The sequence below is a fragment of the Sesamum indicum genome, linkage group LG13, assembly GCF_026168435.1.
Source record: "Sesamum indicum cultivar Baizhima isolate 11 linkage group LG13, ASM2616843v1, whole genome shotgun sequence".
Lineage (NCBI taxonomy): Eukaryota > Viridiplantae > Streptophyta > Magnoliopsida > Lamiales > Pedaliaceae > Sesamum > Sesamum indicum.
In genome coordinates, this window is record NC_142669.1 from 10,794,754 (window position 1) to 10,818,729 (window position 23,976).

At 31.1% G+C, this 23,976-nt stretch overlaps 1 protein-coding gene and 2 pseudogenes across 1 annotated transcript; 2 read left to right on the top strand and 1 right to left on the bottom strand.

The window, feature by feature from the left end:
* Positions 1-1,245: 1,245 nt before the first annotated feature.
* Positions 1,246-7,300, top strand: LOC105176881 (polyadenylate-binding protein-interacting protein 8). Its single transcript, XM_011099821.3, has 10 exons — positions 1,246-2,165; positions 3,337-3,447; positions 3,538-3,582; positions 4,932-5,004; positions 5,106-5,218; positions 5,378-5,437; positions 5,582-5,629; positions 5,716-5,784; positions 6,843-6,904; positions 6,982-7,300. The coding sequence occupies exons 1-10, from the start codon at positions 1,785-1,787 to the stop codon at positions 7,037-7,039; spliced, it is 1,020 nt and encodes a 339-aa protein (XP_011098123.1). The 5' UTR covers positions 1,246-1,784; the 3' UTR covers positions 7,040-7,300.
* A 4,291-nt stretch (positions 7,301-11,591) lies between these two features.
* Positions 11,592-12,373, top strand: LOC105176880 (VQ motif-containing protein 1 pseudogene; annotated as a pseudogene).
* Positions 12,374-18,494: 6,121 nt separating this feature from the next.
* On the bottom strand, positions 18,495-20,023 carry LOC105177070 (stemmadenine O-acetyltransferase pseudogene; annotated as a pseudogene).
* Positions 20,024-23,976: the final 3,953 nt, after the last annotated feature.

The window sequence follows — 23,976 nt, forward strand, 5'->3', positions numbered from 1 at the left end:
TTGGTATATTAATATCTTTTTAACGTCAGGAGAAAGTTAAAGTCTGTATTTGAAGTTAGGTAAATAGAAATTCTCGTTCAATTCCTCGAGTAGAAAATGTGAAAGTTTATATTTTTGTGATAAATAAAAAATATTGCGAAACTTGTACAAACGAGAAAATTATAATTTCAATATGATAAATACGGGACGATGACAATTTGAATCTTGTACAGATTTATTTTGATAATTTTGTCTTATTATTTACAAAATTTCATATGGTATAAGGACAAAAATAATTAAAATTTGCTAAAAATCCCAAAAAAAAAAAAAAGTACACACGACATTGACGTGACCAATTTGATTGAGCGAACTTTCCGACTATTTTTAGCAAATTATGATTATTTGACTAATACAAAATACGGACAAAATTAAATTGGTTAAATTTGACTAATATATAGAATAAATAAAATTTATTTGAACTCAAATTTTTAAAAAAATAATCAAATCAAAGTTAGATGTATCTACTTAATTTTATTTAATTTTATCAACTCTTACATTTTCATTCTTATTTTGAACTTATCTTGATTTTATAAGCAGTTAATATTATTGGCTCATTTAAAATTTTTATTAATTAATATTTGTCCATCATTTGAACAAAATCAAGTTTATTATTTGAATTTCAATGATAATCAATTTGCATCAATTGAAAGTTTAGTAATTAGTTTTATTTTATTAATCAACAGGTCATGAAATTCTACTAATAAGTTAATTTAATAACATATTTTGTTTGACTTGAATGTAAATTTAAAAATTTGAGAACTTGTATATTTTTGTAATATATTGTAAAAGAAAAAAAAAATCTCAAATGGGTAAAATCCAAACTTGATCTAATTTTTAAAAATAATTTGGATAAGAGGCAACAAGTAAAATTGAAGTAAAATATTTATTGAATTGGAGTGTAGATATAATCAATACCTACAATTTAGGAGCCCATTTCCAGCTGCCCACCAAAGTACACAGAAAAGCTAATAAAACAGGGGAGAAATTTTGTGTAAAAAGATAAGGAAAATGGAAATTACAATCCCAACAAGAAATGGCAGTTATGATTCATGAACGCCATATCCTCTGCCTCTCACATAGAAAGTATCAAACAAATAGAGCACAAGTCGAAGCTCAACTCTCTCTCTCTCCCCCATTTTAACGCCTCTTAACTTTAATTCACTTTCAACTCCCACCCCCCCCACCCCACCCCCCCCCACCCCACCCCATTCCTCTTAATGCTATATGTATGCGCTCACTGAGTGTATAAGGAGCCAAAAGCCAACGCCACCTGTTGGTTCCTCCCATAAACCACCCCCCAAAAACCACTGCCACTTGTGATCAAGAATTTGTTACAGAAAACCCTTGAAAGATATTGCATCTTTATCATCTCTCTCTCTCTTTCTCTCTACCATCACCGATTTCCCACCATTTCTGACCTTTTTCACCTAATGGGGTTTTGGTCATAATAGCCCTCTGTTGATTATATGCATATAGTCATATATTGAGAGAATCGACCTAGATTGTATACAGAGATTACGGCAATCTGGAAAGGAGAAATAATAACCCTTTCTTGACTGATCTCTGTATTTCTGTTGGGATATAAAGATTGAGTTTTTGTCCTTGAGGGAGAAACATAGAAGAAAGACTGGGCCTTTTTTATATACTACAGTCTGGAATTCTTGTGTGGATAGTCTTTTTGAGTCCCGTTTGTTCTTTTAATCGATTTTGGTTTTTGTTTGTGTTTGTGGGGTTTTGTTGAATCCATGGCTGCTGGAGCAGAGGTGTCCGGTGAGACAGCAGTGTTGGAAATGGATTTCCCTGCTGCTGTTCTTGAGCCTTCATCACCGAAAAAGACTACCCCTGCCAGTGAAAAGAACACTGATAAGAATGAAAATTCCAATTCTGAGAAGACTGGGGAAGTGGATGTAGTTAATGGTGTTAAGGGCTCTGATTTGAACTCCAATGCGGATTCGAAATCAGAATTGCAAATGAAGGATTTTGTTGATATGTTGAAAAAACTGAAGTTGAATCCCCTGGCGAAGGAGTTCATTCCTTGCTCCTATTATTACGGTCAAATGGGTGCCTACAATTTTGTGCTTTCTAGTGAGAATTTGGGAAATGATGGTTTCCCGAATAATCGAAGGGTATATATACAGTTCTCCTATTGATTAATTTCTAACATTTATTGAGTTGATCAATTGCCGTCAATAATCTGTGGTGTTTGATGCTGTATTAGTTCCTAATTTTTGAGTTGAATTGTTCAGGTTCTTGGCATTGGTTAGTTGCAGATTTCACACTTATAAGCAGAAATTTTTATGTTTGGTTTATGAAATTGTATGATAGCCCTTCAGCCTTATGTTGGATGATATCCTTTATTACTAAATTGGTAAATTTGGGTATTTTCGTCTTTCTCTTGAAGTTCTACATCTTGGTTGGAACTCTGATTATTATCCTTTTAGTTGTTCCCGACAGTTTGTAAGCGATCGCATACCTAAACCAACATTTTTCATACGGATATGAGAACAAAAAATTGATCTGGAAGTTGTTTTTTCTTTAATGATTCCTGTTGTAAGAAATGACTTTGATTTGTACTTGCCAGAAGGATTTTGTGAACTATAATTGTCATGATTTGATGAATGAGCGTCTTGTCTAATTTCTTTGATGAACCTATTCTTTTAGTATATGAACATGCAAAGGTTTTTGCTATCACTTTGCCTTTATTATTTGTTGGGTTGACAGATTATCCATGATTCTTTTTTATGCAAGTATTGCTTAATGCAGATTGGGTTGATATGAAACTAATGAATAATTTTGTCTCTAAAATCATATCGATTTTTGACATTTATTCTTAGGATTGAGGTTTGGAGATGTATCAACATTCTCTTTGTGAGAGAGATCATTACTTCAGTTTGTTGTTCCAGTTTCCAATATTCACTTTGTCTTTATGTAGACATATCAGAACAAGTCTGTAGTTGGATCAACGGTCACTACTTGAAAACGCATGGATGCACATTTGTAAATGTATATAACTAGCAGTTAAATGAATGAATTTTATTGTTGATTACAAATCCATCATGTAAATTAGCTTATAATTTGATTTCTCAATGGGTAAATCTAATTCCCCTTGTGAATTTTCCTCCACCTATATAGTAACCTATGTTTTTGAGTAAGAGTTCTGCTTATCCCTCTTTCTGAGGCCTGTTCTAATGCAGTTAATATTATTTCGGTAACTGACTTTGGTATTGCCAATTATATGGGTTGTAATCTCTTGCATGTACTTTTTCTAATGTGCCCTTTATATTTTTGTTTTGTCAGAGAAAAAATAGCAACAACACGACCAGGAGGAGAATGAGTGGGAGAGCTTTTAGAGCTCAAAGAGATGACAGTATTAGACGAACTGTATATGTTTCTGACATTGATCACAATGTAAGTAAAAATTGAATTTATTGTGTCCTAGTATGTAAGTATTTTTTCCGGAGTTCTAATTGATGTGGTTTTTTAACCTCTTAAAATAAGATTACTGAGGAGCGGCTTGCTGCCTTATTTAGCAGCTATGGACAAGTAAGTTATTCTGCTCAGAGACATTTCATGTGAATTTCCTCTGCTGCATGCTTAGAGATGGTTTCATGTGAATTTTTGATGAGTATGTTCGTCTCTGCTAAAGATTGATAATGCTAGAATCTCGGTTCAAGAGCCTTGCCAGGTTGTCTTGCTGCAAAAGTCACCTGAAATAACCACAATTTTGAGAACTTTATTAAAATCTGGTGAAAAGCTTTAGATTTTTGGAGGTGACCGCTGCAACTGCTTATTTATTGGATCTTTATCTTTCCTGCTTTAGTCCATTGAAAATCATGTTCCAATATACCAATTCTTGGTTAAAATTCTGTGCTTACCTTTTTCACATGGCATGCAGAAAGTGAAGAAGATGATTGTATGGATTTTTAATTGTTTGACTATAAGTTCACCATCTAAGAATGCAGATATCTATCTATTACCACTGCATGTCCTGTAACTGCATTTCCAACTCTAGTATGTTGTAATCTTGCACCACTCTTGATGTTTTAGGATACGTTTGATATGTATTGGGACTAACCAAGAATACCATTTTGCTAAGTTGTTTGCTTTTATTTACCCAATTGCAAACCAAATTTGGCATATAATTGAAAGCATGCTCAAGAAAAGCCATGACCGTGTAACTAAGTAGATTCACTAAGGTCCACAGCATAATTCTGAGCTAGGGGTGGCAGACGAGTTGAGCCGACTCGCGAAGCTCGCGAGCCGGCTCGATTTTGAGAAATTCAAGCTCGAGTCAAGGCAGCTCGAGCTCAATCCTCTCTATTCTGCTCTCGAGCTTTTTTTATTTTTTTTATATATTTTTATTTTTAAAATTTTATATATTTAATTTCATATTCAATACTTTATCAAATTTATACTCAAAATTGACCATATATTATAATTATTAATCAATTTCATACATTTTATTTTGGATAATAATAAATTATGGTACTTTTATTTATACATTTAATCTTTATACAAAAATAAATTTAACCAACAAAGCTGGTTTTTGGTTCCACAACAAAACCCCCCCATACACATGTGCATAAGTGTATATAAAAATGTTAAAAGTGCTAGGTGACATGGTAGGCAATGCTTCTGAATTTTGAAGTATCATCGGAGTGCTATATCATTAACCTGCTTTTGGATGTACTCTTTTATGAGAGAATGCCTCTCATGTTTGGTCCTTTCATTCATGTTCCTTCAACTATCATGATAGGCACCTCTCCTCTTTGCCAGGAGGATCTTTTGTCATCTTAATTTGTGTGAATAGAACTCAAATTTGGGAGTGCATATTACCTCAGCATAGTAAATGTCACATTCCACCTGCATTTCTCCTTTGTATTACTTTGTAGGTTGTTGATTGTCGAGTATGTGGTGATCCACATTCCCGTCTTCGCTTCGCTTTTGTAGAATTCTCCAATGACTGTGAGTCATCTTTTTCCCTATCTTTCTCTTCCTTGGAGATACTTAACTTTCCTGTGTGATCTCCAAAAATTTTTATAAAATTGTTTAACTAAATCAAACAGATTCTGCTAGAGCTGCTCTTAGCCTTTCCGGGACACTATTAGGTTTCTCTCCTATCAAGGTCTTGCCTTCAAAAACTGCAATTCTTCCTGTGAACCCCACATTCCTTCCCCAGGTAAGAACAAAACATCACCATTGTTAATACTGTCGAACAAATGTCTTAAAATCCTTTCTCCCCTCCAAGTGATTCTCACATGTATCCTGCGTGTTTTTTACTTATAGTATATCACCTAATCTGGTTACCTTTAATTCTATAAATGATTTTGATATGCAGTCGGAGGATGAACGCGAGATGTGCGCCAGGACAGTCTACTGTACAAACATTGATAAGAAGGTATACATACCTTACTCTTTGTTTCTTGACATTGTTAAAATTTTATTTGTATTCTTCCCTGATGAATATATGCTCTTTTCTGAAGGATTACGTCAAGTTAAATAATTGTAAATATATTCCTGTGATATTTATTCTCTTGAGTAGGTTTCTCAAGCTGATGTCAAGAATTTCTTTGAAACAAGATGCGGCGAGGTATGCCTAGAAGTCCAATAACCATGTTCGATTTTGCAAATTGTTTTTTCTTGAAATTGAATGACCAGATAAACCTCTTAATTTAGGTGTCCCGTCTGAGGCTCCTGGGGGATAACATGCACTCCACAAGAATTGCTTTTGTGGAATTCTTCATGGTATGTTACTTTTTGTTGATTGTAACAGCTATAGCATGAGTTTGTGTCCTCTCTCGTGCTTGCGGTAACGCTTGACAAATGACTTAGTCTACAGTTCCTATGAGGCTCTGAGCATACTTTTATGACCTCATAAGTTTAATAATCTTGCACCATAGTTGACAAAATATAATAATGATAACTTCAATAACCCCGACAATTTTTTATGGGGTTAATTGCATTTTAACCCCTTGAAGAAATACAAGTAGGCAAAAACTTCCCTGCAACTTAACCCCCTGAACTTTAACATAGGATGCTCACCCAACATCAGGACCTCATGTTAGCCTTTTTCTTAAAGTTCAGGGGTTTGTGTTGCTTCTTTTCAATCTCAGTTTTTCTTTACCTATTAGTATTTCTACGACGGTTCTGTATTTAACTCATTTTTTCCGCCATCCTAGAAATATGTAAACATGCATGAGTTTTTCTCATTAGCATAACCACCATCTTGTGTTTCTTTATCAAAATATCGACTGACCTCCCGTAAGAATTCTTATCCAAACCCGAATTTGGGTACCCAGAAACTATTCAAATTCCAGGCTTTTTCTTGCAAAAGGCTTAAAACTTAAGTCACCTTTAACATCAAGGAACAGGACACCGACAATTATTGTTCTCTGAATGTTAAGTGTAATGCTACTTTACAAGCCTATATTCTATCATTGAGTTGATCATCGAAACATCATTCGATACGTTGAGATCTCGACTAAAAAAGTTTCGCCTATTGATACTATGGGAAGAAAAGCCTTGAAGTTAAATGCTTCTTGGCTTCCTCATGTAACCTTGTGATCTGAATTTTGAGGTTGGGTGTTGATATGTGCAAGTTGCAAGATTTAACTTCTTCCGCATTGTACTCAATTGTCATTATAAACGGAATCATTTGCCTTTTCTGTTGAGTCAATTATTCTTCACTTTTTGCTCCTTTTTGTTCCCTTTTTTCATTGGGTTTGGTACTTTGATAAAGGTACCTAATGTCATTTGGAGAGGGATCATTAATAAATAAAGCTGATAATAGAAAAAATTTGCAGGCTGAGAGTGCAATCCTGGCTCTTGACTGTTGCGGTGAAGTTCTGGGATCCCAACGCATCAGGTACGACTCATCTGAGATATCTCTAATCTTATTGCTACGTCGTTACATTTCCCCTAACTAGTTCGATGACACTGTAGGGTGAGTCCTTCAAAGACGCCAGTCAGGCCACGGGCTCCCGCCCCTGGAATGCAGTAACTGGAGAACTTGAAAGTTACGCCTGAAAGGTGAACATTTGGTGTTTCGTTAGTTCTCTTGGGAGACGAATGCTTCGAGATTGAAGTAGTGGTGATGAAACCTACCTCTCCTTCAGTTTTCCGTTTTCTTGGGCACAGTGACTTCGTTTCTTGCACATCTAATCAACTCCTTTGAATTTATATGCGGTCGAGAACTTGGATGCTTTTGCTGTGATTAATTATCTAACGTTCTACCTTCAGTACTAAGTTGTGTTATATGCTCTTTCTTGTGCGTTTGCTCTCCTTTAGCACTTGGCCAGTGTTGGCTTCACCTGTGGACCAATACTAAGGGATGGTAATGGGTCGGGTTTGAGCTGGTTTGCCCCGACCGGCTGGGTTGGACCAGATCCTGTTAGGATTTCTAAAATATTAAAAATGCATATTCTTAATAACTATCTTAATTTTATAAATACGAGATAAATATTTTTAATAATAATACTATCTTAATTTTATAAATACGGGATAAAAAATATATTTTAAAACTTTCAAATTATGTTACTTGTGTACACATTAGCACTTTAAAGAATTTAAATCACTAAATTAATTGCTAAAAGTTGGGACCACCCGGATCCGGATCCAGTTATGGCCTCAAAACCCAAATCATCAAACCCGTAACATGTGGGGTGGGTGGGGTCCAGTTTAGACCCGGACCTATTTTCATCCTGCCTGATCATATATATAGATACAAATCTCCATCTTTGATGCGAAAATAGATTATTTTCTATATTACACTGAATTTAGTTTTAGAATTACGGTAAATTAATATTATTAATTATAATCAAATAAAGTAATATAAAAATATAAATTTCTCAATGTAAAAACTTAATAATATTTATTATATTTTTAGTTATGATCAAAATATTTTTTTTTATCGTAGTCAAGCCATTTTGCCATAAATTTTATCATAATAGATATTTTGGCTTATTGAACGAACAATCGACAACCGTTGTCTAACTGTGGTTACTCGTATAAAGTATAGTAAAATTATAAAAATTATCTTTATCTATACATAATTACATATATACCCATCAAATAACAGTTGTTATATTGTCCCAGTTAGATAATTTTGGCCCGAGATATGCTGATAGAAGTCAAAAAATTGCAACCAAAATCGATTTTTGCCCCTCTTGACCAGGTCTTGAATATTAAGACATTTTTTTGGACCATAATGCCCTTAGCAGATGTTTAATTTTTTGAAAAATATACTTTTTATTTAGCAAACTAATTTTAATTTAAGTCTAAATATAATATATTAAACTTTTTCATCTTTAAAAATTTTGAATTTAAAACTTTCATATTAGAAGAGATTAGTTATAATGTATGATTTAAATATTTCGTTATATTATCTTATAATAAAATATATGATCAGTAATAATCCGTTAATTTAATTACTTTTTTGTCTATTATACTAATTTTTAATATAAACACTACAAAAATACAACATTTAATCATGAAAAGTTTTCATAGTTAAAAATAAATTGACGTAGCAAATAGTTATTGACCATGGCCATGCAACGGTTGTTGGCCGTGGTATCCGTGAGAGCGATTAAAATATTTATCATGGCTAAAAGTCATGATAAATATTTTTACCACTGCTCTAAGCCATGACAAATAACTTATTCTTGATGGAAAATCTATATTTTTCCATCGATTTTATTTAATCATAGTTAATAAAAATTATTTATCATGGTTTTTTAGTTCATAATCTATTAAATTGTAGCCCATAGTCATTTTTTGTTAGTGAAAGGATTTCACAAATTAAAATACTTCTTAATCTTTAAAACTTTTGTTTATCTAAACAAATCGATACCTTTAATAACCTAAATATTAAACTAAAATTCTTTCATATATTAATGAGATTGGTTACTAGATTATAAATTTAAATTAAAATTACCTCACCTTGCGCAAACTATTTAAAAACTTAACATTATTTTTTTAAAAATAAATTAATAATTATTTATCATTTAATTATTATCCTTTAAATTTTTATTTATAGTTAAATTTTATTAAAAAGTCAATAACAACAAATTAATAGTAAATCCGAATGCCACTAGAATATAATTTTCACTATGGTTAATTACTATAGACAAAGAAGAAAATAATGGCAAATACAAATTAACCATGACTTCGCAACAACTATTAATTGTTGTTTCTGCAAGTATGGACAAAACATTAACCATGGCTAAAACCATGGCAAATGTTTTGTTATGGATAAAAACTATGGCGAATATTGATTAATCGTTGCAAAAGTTTAAGTTTTTGCTTTAATTTTATTTATCGTGGTTAATAGTATCTATTTTCCACACAGGTTTTAATAGGGGTGATAAAAAAAAATTAAAACCGCCCAAAATCACCCAAACCAAACTGAATCTAACCATTTTCTATGATTCATTTTTCAAACTGCAATTCTAAATTTAGAGTAAAATCGCACCACATTATTGGTTTGATTTTAATTAGAACTTAAAAAACTGTCAAAAATCAAACAACACCACTAAATATATAATTATTTTTTTAAATTATATATATAACTAATGCGATAAGATAATTAATTTTTTACAAGAATTTCATATTCGAATCATATAGTCGCAAAATTCATATGTTATTAAAAATCCACTTTACAAAGCCTATTTTTGCAAAATTTATATTTGGACTTTATACAAAAAAATATATATATATATATGTTTAATTCTTTAAATTTATTCAAGTTTTAATTCCAATTGATGATTGTCTCAATTTTTCATTTATTTTTTTCCCCTCCCCCTTTCTTCCTCTCTCTTTCTCTCTTACCACTTTCTTTATTGTGTCAACTTGCCTTTTACCTCTGTTCTCCATAAAATCGATCATTAGCGTTTGTTAGATTAAGTGTTTCCTTGTTGGATTAATATATATGATATTATATTTTATCTACTTAAAGTTGTGGAGAGTGTTGGTGGTCTGTAGTGCATGATGTTGGTTTTTCTTGTTTGCTACACACAAATACTTGTTTCATTTCTTGATTTTTGTTAGTCTCAATGTTCTTATTATTGTTATAAGTATAAAAAAATCGCCAAACCGCCCAAAATCGCACAAATTCGCATATTTTATTTTGGGTTTTACCAATTTAAAAAATTATACTATAAAACCGTCGATGTCAATAATTTAAAAATAAGTTTTAGAAAATAAAAACTACGACATGAACACCCCTAATTTTTAAGCCATGATCATTTATAAAATAACAAAAACTCAATTTTTTTATAATATACGTACTGAAGCCATTACCTTCCATGCTATAGCTCACCACTTGTACATGTCTTTAATGGCAAAACTCTACATGTTCACACTAGAAACTAATTGAGTGTAGCCCACCAAATTGAAAGATGCTTATAAGTCAAAAATCAAGTTGCCAACTTGGTCAGCAAAACATTCATGGAATGTGCCCACAAATTGATTGACCCATACATACGTACGTGCGATGGGCATACAAACACGTAGGCACTTTATAGTTTCATGATCATCCCAAATTACGTAACCATTAATCCAATATTCTCCCTCTAGATATTAAAAAGGACTAAGAACTTGGATGACCAGAGTTTAATTATGATCAATATGAGCAGGTGAAGAATTTATCAATTTATTAATGAAAAGAGTATTTTTTATTTATAGGTTTTGTTTTGAACTGTTGAAACTAAGTTGATTTAATCCAAAAAATTAAAAGTAATTTTTTATTAACTTCTGTAGTTTTTAACGGAAATGAGTAATGGGACGTAAATTGTAATTTTTTTGGACTTGTGGGACTAAATATGGTAAATTATAAAATAATGATACTAAAATTATAAATGGAGTAGGCTATGAAATGTAAATTACAATTTTTTCTATAATTTTACAGTGCAATCCAATCCGTCTCACCTAGTAACCCACTTTTAGCCCATGGATCACATCGGCATCCTAGGGCTAAATTGTTACCACCGACGTAAACTTGCTGACATATAGGATTCTCTATAAATATAGAAGAAAATCTCCATTATAAAAGGTGTCTTATTTATTCAGATTTAGTTCTTTGATATGACCTTTTGTTATAAGAACTAACTTAATATTCAAAGAGGATTAGTCCCGAACAACCCTAACAATCTTTGCTCTCTGATACTGAAAGTCTTCCACTTTGAGATCCTGATTCAATCCGTATTAGTACCTACAGTCTCAACCAAAACTAAATATGGATTTAATACAAGTTACTTCCTATAATATTGTAAATGAGTAAACTACTTCCTATAATTAAAAAAAAAAAAAAAGAAAGCAATTTAGCCCCAATGCTTTTTTAAAAATGAAGCAATGCATTTTAAAAAATATAAAAATGTATAGAGGGGGTAAAATGCTGCATTTAGAAAACACATAGGTGTAAATCGTGTTTTTTTTTAAGTGAGTAATTTACTCATTTACAATATCTAATGAGTGCTTGCATTTTTTTAATAATATATATATATATATATATATATATATACACCATGTCACATTAAAACTCCTTCACTACAAAACTATAATTGAATTACGATCTATAATCCCAAATTAGTTGTAATTTAATTATCTCCACATCCAAAGAAACGTAAAGTCGTGGGAGGTATGGAAAAGAGGTTCCGTACGTTGACTTGGACAGCGACGGTCCTTCAAGACTGCTCATATAGTCATGTATATAGAACAATCATCCCTTTGTTTCAACGCCCCCACCCCCCCCAGCTCTAAACTGTCAGTCATACCGTACACCCTCATCTCCTTCCCAACTCTCTCGCTCTCTCTATATAAATAAACTCTCCATCACTTCATCCAAACACACACCACACACACCAATACCCAACTCAAACTGCAGATATTTTCCCACTTAGGAAAACAAAGAAGATAAAACGAGTACAATGGCTGCTGGTGGCCGCCGTCCGGACCCGGTGAAGGTCGTTATAATCAACACGCAATACATAGAGACTGATGCGGTGAGCTTCAAATCCGTCGTCCAGAGCCTCACCGGACAAGAGTCCGCTGCGCCGAGGATTCAGGCAGGTGCTGGAGTTTCCTATGATGCGTCGCCGGTCTTGTCCCGCGGAATGTCGTTCAAGGATTTTGAGAGAATGTTGAAGGAGTTGCCTCCGCTTGATGAACTATACGAGTTTTTTGCATAATGATTTAGCTACTCATTTGCATAAAGCTTTTCCTTTTAATTCTTGGCTTTTTTTTTAATTGTGGATGCATATTTGTTGATTCTTTCAGGGACTTTTATTGTTGTTTCAAGATTTTTCGTGTATATAAATATATATTTATTTTATGTTGTCAATTTCCCTTTGGTTTGTACTTTTATTTTCTATATTACAGCATGATCGTCCAGTTTTTTTCCAAACACATAGTTACTCAATGTTTGTTGGAAATTTCTTTTGTTTAAATTAGGTTTGGCAGAAGAATAAGTGTGGTACACTTATTATTTGATTAATTATTTTTTTTGAATTATATACTAACACACGACAAGTATATTAACTTGTCATACACTTGATTAATCAAGTTTGAACGAATTGGGTTTGAACTAAAATTTTTTCATGTTTGTTCTCACATTTTTGTAACTGGCGTAGATCCTTTGTATGATCATATATATATATATATATTTTTTTTTAAATTAAATAAACTTTTATTATAATATATTGTGCTATAAAGTAATTTTTACATGAAATAAAAATTTCATTTTTAATAAGTGAAACATAGTAATTTTGAATTTATGTTTATTATTATTGACAAAGATATTTTCCTACGTATACAACATCTTTCTATTACCACAGTTTGTATTATATATTATAAGGATTACTTTCAAACAACTATTCCGTTGTATTAAATATGTAGACCACTTTTACATATATATATATATATATTCTGTCCTACATAAAATTATAAAAATGAAAGAATTAGTTAAATATATTATTAATGTTATATAATACATTTTTTAATAAAAAATTATATTAAAATATGTACATAAATTTAAAATGATCTTACTCATTAAAAAAAGAAATATAAAGCTAAAATAAGAATTTATTTTATTGAGTTATAAGAAAGACAACTGAAAATGATTAAAAGGAAAAAAAGAAAGATGGAGGATAAAAAGTAAATTAATTTAAAGTAATTTTAAAATCTAATATCATTTCATGAATTCAAACAAAAAAACTAAAGTAAATTAATTATCATGAATGAGAAAATGAAATAAATAAAAATAAATAGAAAAGACCAAATTCAATTAAATCAGAAATGTAGCAACATTATTAGCCGCCAATATAGAAGTCTTGCTCAACACACAGCACACACAGACATGGAAGTCTTTCTCTGACAGCACTTCAACTCCGAAATCCGCCTTCTGTCTATATATCTAATTTCCTGCACAGAATACCTACAGAAAAAGGAAAAAAAACACATATTTGAGAAGAAGAGATTTGGTGCTGGGCCTGGTGGTTGTGCGGTGAGCTGGAGGCAATGGACGGCGGCGCCGCCACCATTGGTGGTATCAAGATCTGTCGGGGTTTAGTTACAGTGGCCTTTGGTGCCCGATTTTGATACCATCAATGGTGGTAGCTCCGCTGTTGCGCCTCCGCATCAAAACCTCCTGCACCCTTAACCATCTTCGTGAACCCGGTTGTCCACGGCTTCCACCGTCTCTGAGGTGGCGAGAGGTTATCGGACTTCCTCTTTATAAGGATAAAAGAATTTAAACTGATATTCTATGATTGTATTTGTTACGAAATCTTGTACTTCTGGCAGTACTAATGGTACGACAGTACATCTGCCTGCCTAGACGAGATAGTAAATAATACAAAGGGTAAATTACAATATCATTTCTTAAATTTGGTATAATTACAAACACTTTTTGTTATTTGAAAAATTATCAATGTCCCATAATTTTAACGGTTATCTAATAATTAACTCAATCTATTAACTTTCCATTAATTTTTTATTATGAACTAACCAAAATGTTTTTGTAGATTAAAAATTATAATTTTATTTAATTTTTAAAATTTTATAATTTTTTTATGGACTAAGTAAATAATTTTTTTTATAATTTTTAAATTTTTTTTGATCCACCGGTCGGATATTTTTATAAATTTTAAATTTTTTAAAGAACAAAAAATACATAAATGCAAATTTGACAATTTCATATTTTTATTCAAAAATTGTATAATTTCATCAAACATTATGGCGGGTATTTATAATTTTTCAAGCAGTAAGAAAATATTTGTAATTATGTCAAACCTCAAGTGGGATCGTTGTAATTTACCCTAATACAAATGGGTATATTACACAACGACTTGGAATAGGTTTAATGATAGGGATAATTACATTTACAATTTTAAGCAATGGCTTATTTATATAAATGATTTTTATTTTTTGTATCCATATTTATATATGTACTGTTATAAAATAAAATTTTTTATTGTCCAAATTTAAATATTCAAATTACTCTTTATTTCATTTATTTCCAATAAAAAAACTAGTCAGATTAGTAATTTCAATATTTTTCTAATAATTTCACAATCATATTTTTTTATCCCTTAACTACCACTAGAAAAAAAATGATTTCACGCCACGGTTAATTACTATAGCCAAAAGAGGAAAATAATGGTAAATACAAATCAAATACGGCTTCGCAACAGCCATTAGCTGTTGTTTCTGTAAGTGTAGCCAAAATATTAACCATGACAAAAATCATGATAAATATTTTAGCTATGACTAAAAATCATAGCGAATATTGATTAATGATAGTAAAAATTTATTTTTTACTTTAATTTTATTTAATCGTGGTTAATGTATTGATTTACCATAATTTTTAGTCCTTAGCCGTTTATAATATAGCGAAACTCAATTTTTTTTGTAGTGTACCCACCACTCCTCATTCTCAACTCACCTTACTTCTTCACATTTAATACAATTTATAATTATAATTTTTTATTTTCACAATTTTCTTTATCTTCTCACACTAAAATTTTTTTTATAGGCTCGTCGGAATCGCATGTAATCAGAATTAGTTATTATAAAAACAAATCTTATATCCTACCAATTTTTGAATAACCAAATTCACCCTTTATTTTATTTTTTCCCTTTAAAAAAATTTGATCAAATTAATAATTTCAGTATTTTTTATAATCTTACAAGTATATATTTTTTTTATTAACTACCGACTACTCCACATTTTTCTCTCACCTTACTTAACCACATTTATTATAATTTATAATTGAATTTGTTCTTTTCACAAATAAACCTTTACTTCTTCCCTATCTTTGAGATATGCTTTTAAATTAAATGAAAATAGATAAAAAAAAAATATCCTTGATTATTAATAATGTGATATATTCACTTTAATAGCCTCTCTAGTAAAATATATCTGACTTAAAATTTTATGAAACTATGATGTTTATAAATTAATATTAAATTAGTATAAATTATTTAGGTAAAAAGTAATTATTTCAAATTTTAGTGTATATAGAGTTGTATTGATTTAGCCAAAACTATTAGTACTGATTTTATCAATACATGACTAATCCTATAGTAATTTATTAACCTCAAAAGTGAATAAAATTTGAAATTAAATTGATTAATATATTTTATAATAAAGGGTATCAAAGTGAATATATCGTATTATTAATAGTTAAGGATATTTTTATATATTTTATTTAATTTAAAAGATTATCAAAAAGATGTTGGTAAGTGACGATTTCTTTATAATTTAGGCGTGTAACTAATGAGGATGGTAAACTTTAGTGGTATAAAACTTTTTCTAAAAGACAGGGACATTGTTATGTAAATACATCATAAATTAATAGTATAAATATAATCTTCCTTTATTATATAAATATTTTTAATTTTTAATAAAATTATAAGAACGTTGTAATTATAAGAATCGAAGCAATAATATCGATTTTCTTACAAAATTAAATAAATAAATAATAGGTAACATCAAATTTGAATAGGTATATAAAGGAAGTTGGGTGCGTCTATGTGTGAGGTGGGGAAATCACATTTTTTATTTTATATGTTAATTTTTTTTATTTAATTTAGTTTAATTTATTATAATTTTTCTCATAGTTTATCTCATAAGTTGAAAATCCTCTTAGTATTAATCTTTACGTGCAATTTTCGTTCAATAATTTACAAAAACTGTACAAAAATATTAACGACTCCATTAATTACTAAACAAAAAATGCACATGATGAATAAAAATGACAAAAATTTCAACTTATGAATACAATATAAAAAATTCATAATAAATAAAATTAAATTAAAAAATATTCTAATATATGAAACTAAAAATACAATTTTCCGATGTGAGGTGCAAGAGATGGTGAGGATGAGTTTTGTACCTGGTACTGCATCAAATATAGTAGTACACAATTTATATACATATATCTTCTTATTGGCAATCGTACTACAACATACCTGATGGCTTACGGGTTATATATGCATTTTATTTCTTTTTTCTTTTTTTATTTTTTTTTATCCCCGTACAAGTACCTTATAATGTGACTAATGTGATTCCCATGACTTATGGTCTTGGAGAAACATACTTTATTTTCTTTTGAAGAGTTTAAGTATAAATAGTTGGATATAGTTAACACAAAAATGGACTTTTTACGCTCCAAGTAGAATTAAGGTATCATACTTGCCTAAATTATCGAGTTATAATTTTTTCAATTTTCTTGCTTATAGTTATGTAGTAAGTTTTTTGACACCGTTCGAGCCCCTCTGCTAACTGGGCATCTTCCCCTTCTAGGGGGGAAACTACGCCTATTGATATCCGTAGTTTGAATTGGCTTGAAACTTTATGTTAAAGTAATACAACGTCAATGTAATCATATTTAATGATCAGATTTAAAATCGGATGATTTCATCTCAAGATTTAGTGTGATGATGATTGATTACAACGATAGTCTCATAAGTATGAACATTCAATTATCATATTCCTTCTTAGTAAACATACCCGGCAATTTCTTTTTTTTTTTTTAGTTTTTAGGCACTTGAATTGGGTTTTTAATTATGCCCTTATACAATTAGGTGCCATAAATGTAATTTTCTATTTTTTTAAATTGATAAATAATTTTAATAATAATCTAATTTTGCGACTCGATATTTTTTATTTTTATTAATAGATTGTAAATGCCAACTTCATATTAGACTTTTTTATTCATTGAAACAAATATTTGGGTTTGAGTGGTGTTAAGAACAAATTATGACCACTTCGTCCACATGAGATCCAGTGATTAGATGTGCCTCCAACATCTTTTCACCTATTTTCAATATTACAAGCCAAATTCTTACCAAACCACTAATTTTTTTAGTTTTATTTACTGATCGGAAATACCAAAACCCTTTGGGAGGCGATTGGTTATATGTAGGAATTTGAGTGAGAATATAATAAACCTGTGAATGGAATAAAGACAGGTAAGAATGATTTCAGTATATAGTATAGCTTGATACTCAATCAATACCCGTTTGTGCTAGGAATTATCTGTTATGGTTTCATATGAGTCTCATGATTTTGTCCTAAAAAGGTACATGGCTGAAGAGAGGAAATTTTTGGATTTATAAGCCACTCAAACTCCTTAACTTTAACAAAAGTGGAACAATTGCCTATATTAGTATATCATTGATATGTTTTGTATTCCAAAGGACTAAGAAAAGAAATTGAATGAAAATCACCCCTTTATATGTTTGGTAAATAGAAATGAAATTTAAAAATGAGAATAAAAAACAACTGCAAAGTCTCATTATGTAGAATATGATTTTAAATTTATAATAAAATTACATTACATATTTTTTGATGTGGTCATATATTTAAATTTCTGATGAATACTTAATAATATTTATAAATTTTAGCATATATATTGAAAATGTAGAATAAATAGTAATATGGTATATATTTTGTTAAACAATATTGTACTTATAGAAAATATTGAGAAAATACAAATAAATATTTAACTAACATGGTATTATATTTAATAAAGTTTATAAAAATTTAAATTATATATATTTTAAGAAAAATCATAATTAAGATAAAAAAATTATTTGTTTAGTTTTTTAAGTTTGCCTGTTATTAATTTTAGGTTTTTAAAATTATTCATTTTAGTTTTAGTCCTATAACTTTAAAATTATATAATTTTAGTCCTTTGACCCGATTTTGGATAATTTTACCCCTACACAGCTTTTCAACAGCAATTATAGTCCATATATATCTATTTATTTTGCATTTCATAACTAATGTTCACCTAAAATGGTATAAGAATTTAGACTTATTGAAAAAAATATTTATTTATATTACACTTAAAGCATTAATAAGGACTAAAAGGGTCAAAAAGTCATAATTGCAACTACATGATTAAATTTATGAAAAAATTTTAATTTTAATAAAAAAAAAAAAATTAAAAACAAAGTTATTAAATTTTTTTTAATTTTTTCCATAACATAAATTAGAGTCTGACAACATTATTAGAGAATATGTGTAACATCATCCGTTCCGTGATTTGACATTGTTGTCCAATTTGTTCAAAAGATGGTAACTGTCCTCGATAATGGCCATATCTTCTTCAAGCATATTCACCCACGCTTCAATCCCGTCCCCAGATTTAGTGCCCAAAAAGAATATCAAATTCTTGTGTTGGACGCCGATAATGGAAACCCAAACAGGCTTCCCCCACCCGTAATTCACTTCATATGCCGGCAGCCTGTACCAACTGGTAAAACCACACATTTCCAGGATTTTTCTTCCATGCTTGAACGCTGGATCATTCTCCTCATTATCCGCGTAGTATTTCAGAAAACTGTCTCCATTTTCGAGTCTTGTAACATAATCAGCGTTGGCTTTTCTGATTCCGTCTCTCAACTTAGTTGTTAGCCGGTAATAATCTGGTTCTGTTTCTGCAGTTGTTGTCATTGCCATTGCTCGGGCGCAAGCGTTCCCGAAAAACTGACGGGGAAGAGGAGGGCTGGCTCGGGGCCGGATATCCACGGCGTGGGTGGCGGTGAAAACACTTTCTTTTCCGTTTATCTTATCTTTCGATCTCTCAGCTTTAATGAAATGACGCCAGATGAAGGCGGAGACAGCTTCCACTCTGGTCGGTTTCTCCATTATTGGCCCGGAGGCAGCGTTTCTCAGTGCGGCGAGTTTCTGTTCGTTGAATACGAATCTTTTCGTCACAATCTTCTCAGGACGAGGAGGAGGAGGAGGAGGCGGCTGCGGCGCTCTTGATGGAAAATACTTGGAAAAATCTGCCGGTGGGAAACGGGAGGCCAAACCAAAGGTGGGCTCAGTAACCGCAATGGTTTCCGTGTCCCCCCGACAAGCGGCTGCCCATGCATTTATAAACGTCACCAGGGACATTGCGTCCGCCACCCTGTGCGACAAGCAGACGCCGATTGCCGTCCCACCGCAGCCGAAGAAGCTAACTTGGACAGCCAGGGGAATGTCTGGGCCGCCGGAGGGCTCCACCGGCACGTACTGTTTCAGCTCCTCCGTTCCTGATTTTTCTACAACATCCGAGAGTTGAACGTTGTTAAACCAAGCTTCTACATATTCTGCACCGGCGTCGTTACAATCGACCCAAGAATCCTCGCGGATTCTGCCAGCAAGCGGATAATATATGGCTAAAGCGTTCGATAAAGATCGTTTAAGCTTTCGCGACGTTTCACCAGAATCGTGGTGGTGATGAAAAGCTTGGTAGTAGAGAATGATGTGAATATAAGTGGGTGGGGCTAATTGGTCTAGAAACGAAAGCTCAAGCTTTCTCAGGTGTGGTGGAACTGGAGAAGAAGATGGTTTGATCATTTCTTTGGCTATCTCCCAACTCGCCATCTTTGATTCCTTTTCTTCCTCGTCTGTCGACAGAATAACTTAGATTGTGACAACATCACCCTTCGTTGCTACTTTTATATTCCTTCCGAGTTACCTAACGCCGATACAATTTTCATGTAATGGATTCACACATGAAATTTTAACACAAATTGAATTTGATTAAAGTTTAAATTAATTATATAAGAAATATAATATACTTATTATGTAACTCAATGCAAAAAAGTCTGTTTTTCACTATACTATAAATGGTCAAAAACTTAGAAATAGTGGTAAATCAATACTATTAACCAGCAAATCGATACGAAACTTTTAATTTTTTGCCACAGTTAATCAACATTTGCCATGATTTTCAAAAACAGCCAAAATATTTGACATGATTTTTGTTGTGACTAATGATTTGACATCACATGCAAAAAATAACAACTAATAGTCGTTGCGAAGTCGTGATTAATTTATATTTCTCCATAATTCTTTTCTTTTAATTATAGTAATTATTAAATATAACGAACAAATTATATTTTTTCTAGTATTGATGTGTAATTAAAAAAAAAAAAACTGATTACGTAACAAATATATTATAATTACTATATAATTAGTAATTTAATTATGTCCTATCGAATTAAATTCGTATAAAAATTTTCATAGCTGCCCTACATCTTACATCTTACACAATCTGGATCAATCTTAGTTGGAGTCCACGAAGACAAGCGACAATTGGTAGTTGGTTCCTTTTTGCCCCACTCAAAACAGTGCTACTCTTAGGATATATGGTCATGCTATGATCTTGATTGGTGGTGTTGGTAAATCCACTCATCTTGGGATTAATATAAATTAATCAATAATTATACGTTTATAGTCTTGATTCATTACCTAAAAGGTAGAATGAGTGGGAATTAATATTAATTTATAAATTATATAATTACCCTTGCTTGCTTATCAAAACTCTGAAGGACCCTCGTTGTCATTGAATAAGTGGGACACTAATAATATATATAATTATGTTGATAGTGGATAAAATCCATCTTCAGTTATTTGGTATTGTACTTGAAATAATTTTATTTTATATATATGATGCAATTTGATCGACGCTTCATTTAAATTTCGTATGAATCTCACGATTTTATTATAAAAATGAGTCTAATTATAAAAAAAAATTGGAGAAATTTATAAGCTACTTATAGTTAAGTTATTGTTGCTATTGATATGAAATGCTCGCTTATATTAATTTAATAGATTTTTTATAACCTTATTTGATCTCCTTTGGGAAGAAGTAATATAATTGGTTGTTATGTTAAAGAAAAAATATAAATAATTAAATATCACTTACTAAAATCTTTTATTGTAAGAAAATTGATAATATAAAATCAATTATGATAAAAAATAAATAATTTTGTAAGGAATAATTAGAGTAGAAGAAAGAGAAAAAAATAATTATTTTAAATCATAGTCTTTACCACTTGTAGATAGTGGGGTAAGTATAGAAATTAGTGAGAGAAAAAAATATCGAAAAAAGAAAAATATCAAAAAGATATTTGCCCTTCATATTATAAATATAGAGGGACGAGGGTTGATAAGTAGGCATAACCATAAATCAGAGGAGGACGATTATTACTTGCTATGGTGATAAAATAATATAAGATACGGAATGGAAATTAATAATTATAACATGGAACGAAATGGCTGTTGTTTTCGTGGCCAAAACGTTGTGTTCTTTATGTCGATGGATCAATCACTTCACCGAGTTGGTGGAGTGGGACCACCCTCCATCACTTTTATCTTTGGTTTAATTTGTATACCACGATCCGAATTTATGGATTTTAAATTGTTTAAGGGTATATTTAGGTTGGTGGATTAGGATCAGCAGACATGATTTGGAGAAAAGATTTCCATTGAGTTGTCGTTTACTTATTAGTACTTATCTTTCTTTTTTTTTTTTTTTTTCTTGTTTCTCATTTTTTGTTTAATTTTGCTATGTCAGCGTTAGTTGTAAAACCAGGATTCTTAGCCCACTAGAAGTGCGGAAAATTGTAGAGTTCAGGTAACAATAAAATGTATTGTTTAAAAAGAGTGATCAATCATATAATATGTTTATTATATTTGCTGTGTGATTGATTGAATTCGATCAAATCTAACTTAACTACTTTAGAATTTTTTTCTAGAAGTTTCATCTGCTTAAGTTAGTTGTCCCGTTTTTTTCCTGCCCCCCTAAGTGCGTCTATTTAAACTCCCGTTGTAGCACTGGAATTCAGACGAGAGAAACAGAACCAATTTCATAAACATTGAATCCAGGGCTCCTTTATAAGGTATTCCATTTTCAGAAATTGAGTATGTGGTAAATTATACTTTTAATCCCATAAGATAGCGTACTCGTTAGTTTATCTGATCACATGACTGATGGACACGTACATAGTATGTGTACTTATCTTCTATTTTGTAGATGGAAACTTGGAGATGAAACTAAATGTGTTGAATTTTTCTAATTTTGGGACTATTTTAAAAAACGTAAGGCATCGGACCAAATGTGTTGATTTTTTTCAATTTTAGAATTATTTTAAAAATTCCGTAAATAGAAGACTGAAAATATTGATCCTCATATCCTATAAAACTAAAAGCGTAATTTCACGTCGAATATGGTATTAGAACCTTCATTTGAAGGCCCATGCATATTCACGATCGAATAATCTAAGAATGAAGAAGCAACATAGGTTCAATCACTAGGAAAAAGAAAATATTATTAGCTACAATGTTAATGACTATGGTAAAAATTATGTAAATAACTATTATTAACTATGCTTAAATAAAATCGATATAAAAACTTTTCCACCATGAAGAAATTATTTGCCACAATTAAGAGTCATGACAAATGTTTTAACCACACTCGTAAAAACTACATCCAACAACTTTTGTGTGGCCTGTCAATGACTATTTGTTGTGACTATTTATTATTAACCATGGTTGTTAGCCATAATTAAACGTTATATTTCTTGTAGTGAAAGGCAACAGATGCAGTAGGAGAGATAGCTACGAGGCATAGATCGCATAATGATTCTTGCGATTGCAAAATGCGCATGAGCCTAGTGGCTCTACTCCCTTCAATGGTAGCAATTACCTTGTGTGGAGTAGATTGATTAAGATAGCGTTGGAGCTAAGATGAAGCTCGATTTCATTAATAGCAAGTACAACATACTTGTCAAGGACTTCAAATAGTAGACTCACACTGACTGTGTTGTAACCCCTTGGCTACTAAACTCTACATCTAAGGCAATTTTAGCATTAATAAGGAGATCGTAGAAGCCTTCTATACACCACTGCACGTAGCTTATGGCTTGAGCTTGACGCTGGTTGATAAGAGCAATGGTCCATCGATCTACCAACTCCAGAGGGTTCATTTGGAAATTTGAGCGTTACTACTTATTACATAAAAATTAAAAAGTTGTGGGATGAATTAACATGTTTAGTGCCGATGTCGCTATGAAATTGTGGATTTCGTAAGGCAAGTTAGCATCTTCAACTGACTTAACGTAGTTCGTCATTAGGGTACCAAATAACTCATACAATAATAATAATGCTCGTAATCAAATATTCGTAATGATTTAAATGCAATTTATCCCATGTTATATGTGAAATGAGTAAATAATCTTTTGTAAAAAATAAAATGGCAAATTACTCGACTGTGTTTTGAAAAATGAAGCAAATTACCCCCTTATCTAAATAATTGATAGGGGGGTAATTAGATTTATTTTTCGAAACATAAGAAAGTAATTTGCTATTTTATTTTTTTATAGAGGTTTATTTGCTCATTTCTCACATCACATGAGGCAAATTGCATTTTTTCTATTAGTAATAGATCCTCTTCCAAAAACAAAGAATATCTATTCTAGGAAAAATTGCAATTGTAGTCCTCTAATTTAGGAGGGTGGTATTTTTAATCCTGTACAACTTGATTGTTCTCAATTTAGTCTATAACTTTATAATTTTGATAATTTTAATCCTTTTCCAGCCAATTTGACTGTGCAATTTTAGTCATGTAAATAAGTTTATAAAGAACAAAAAATGACAACTCT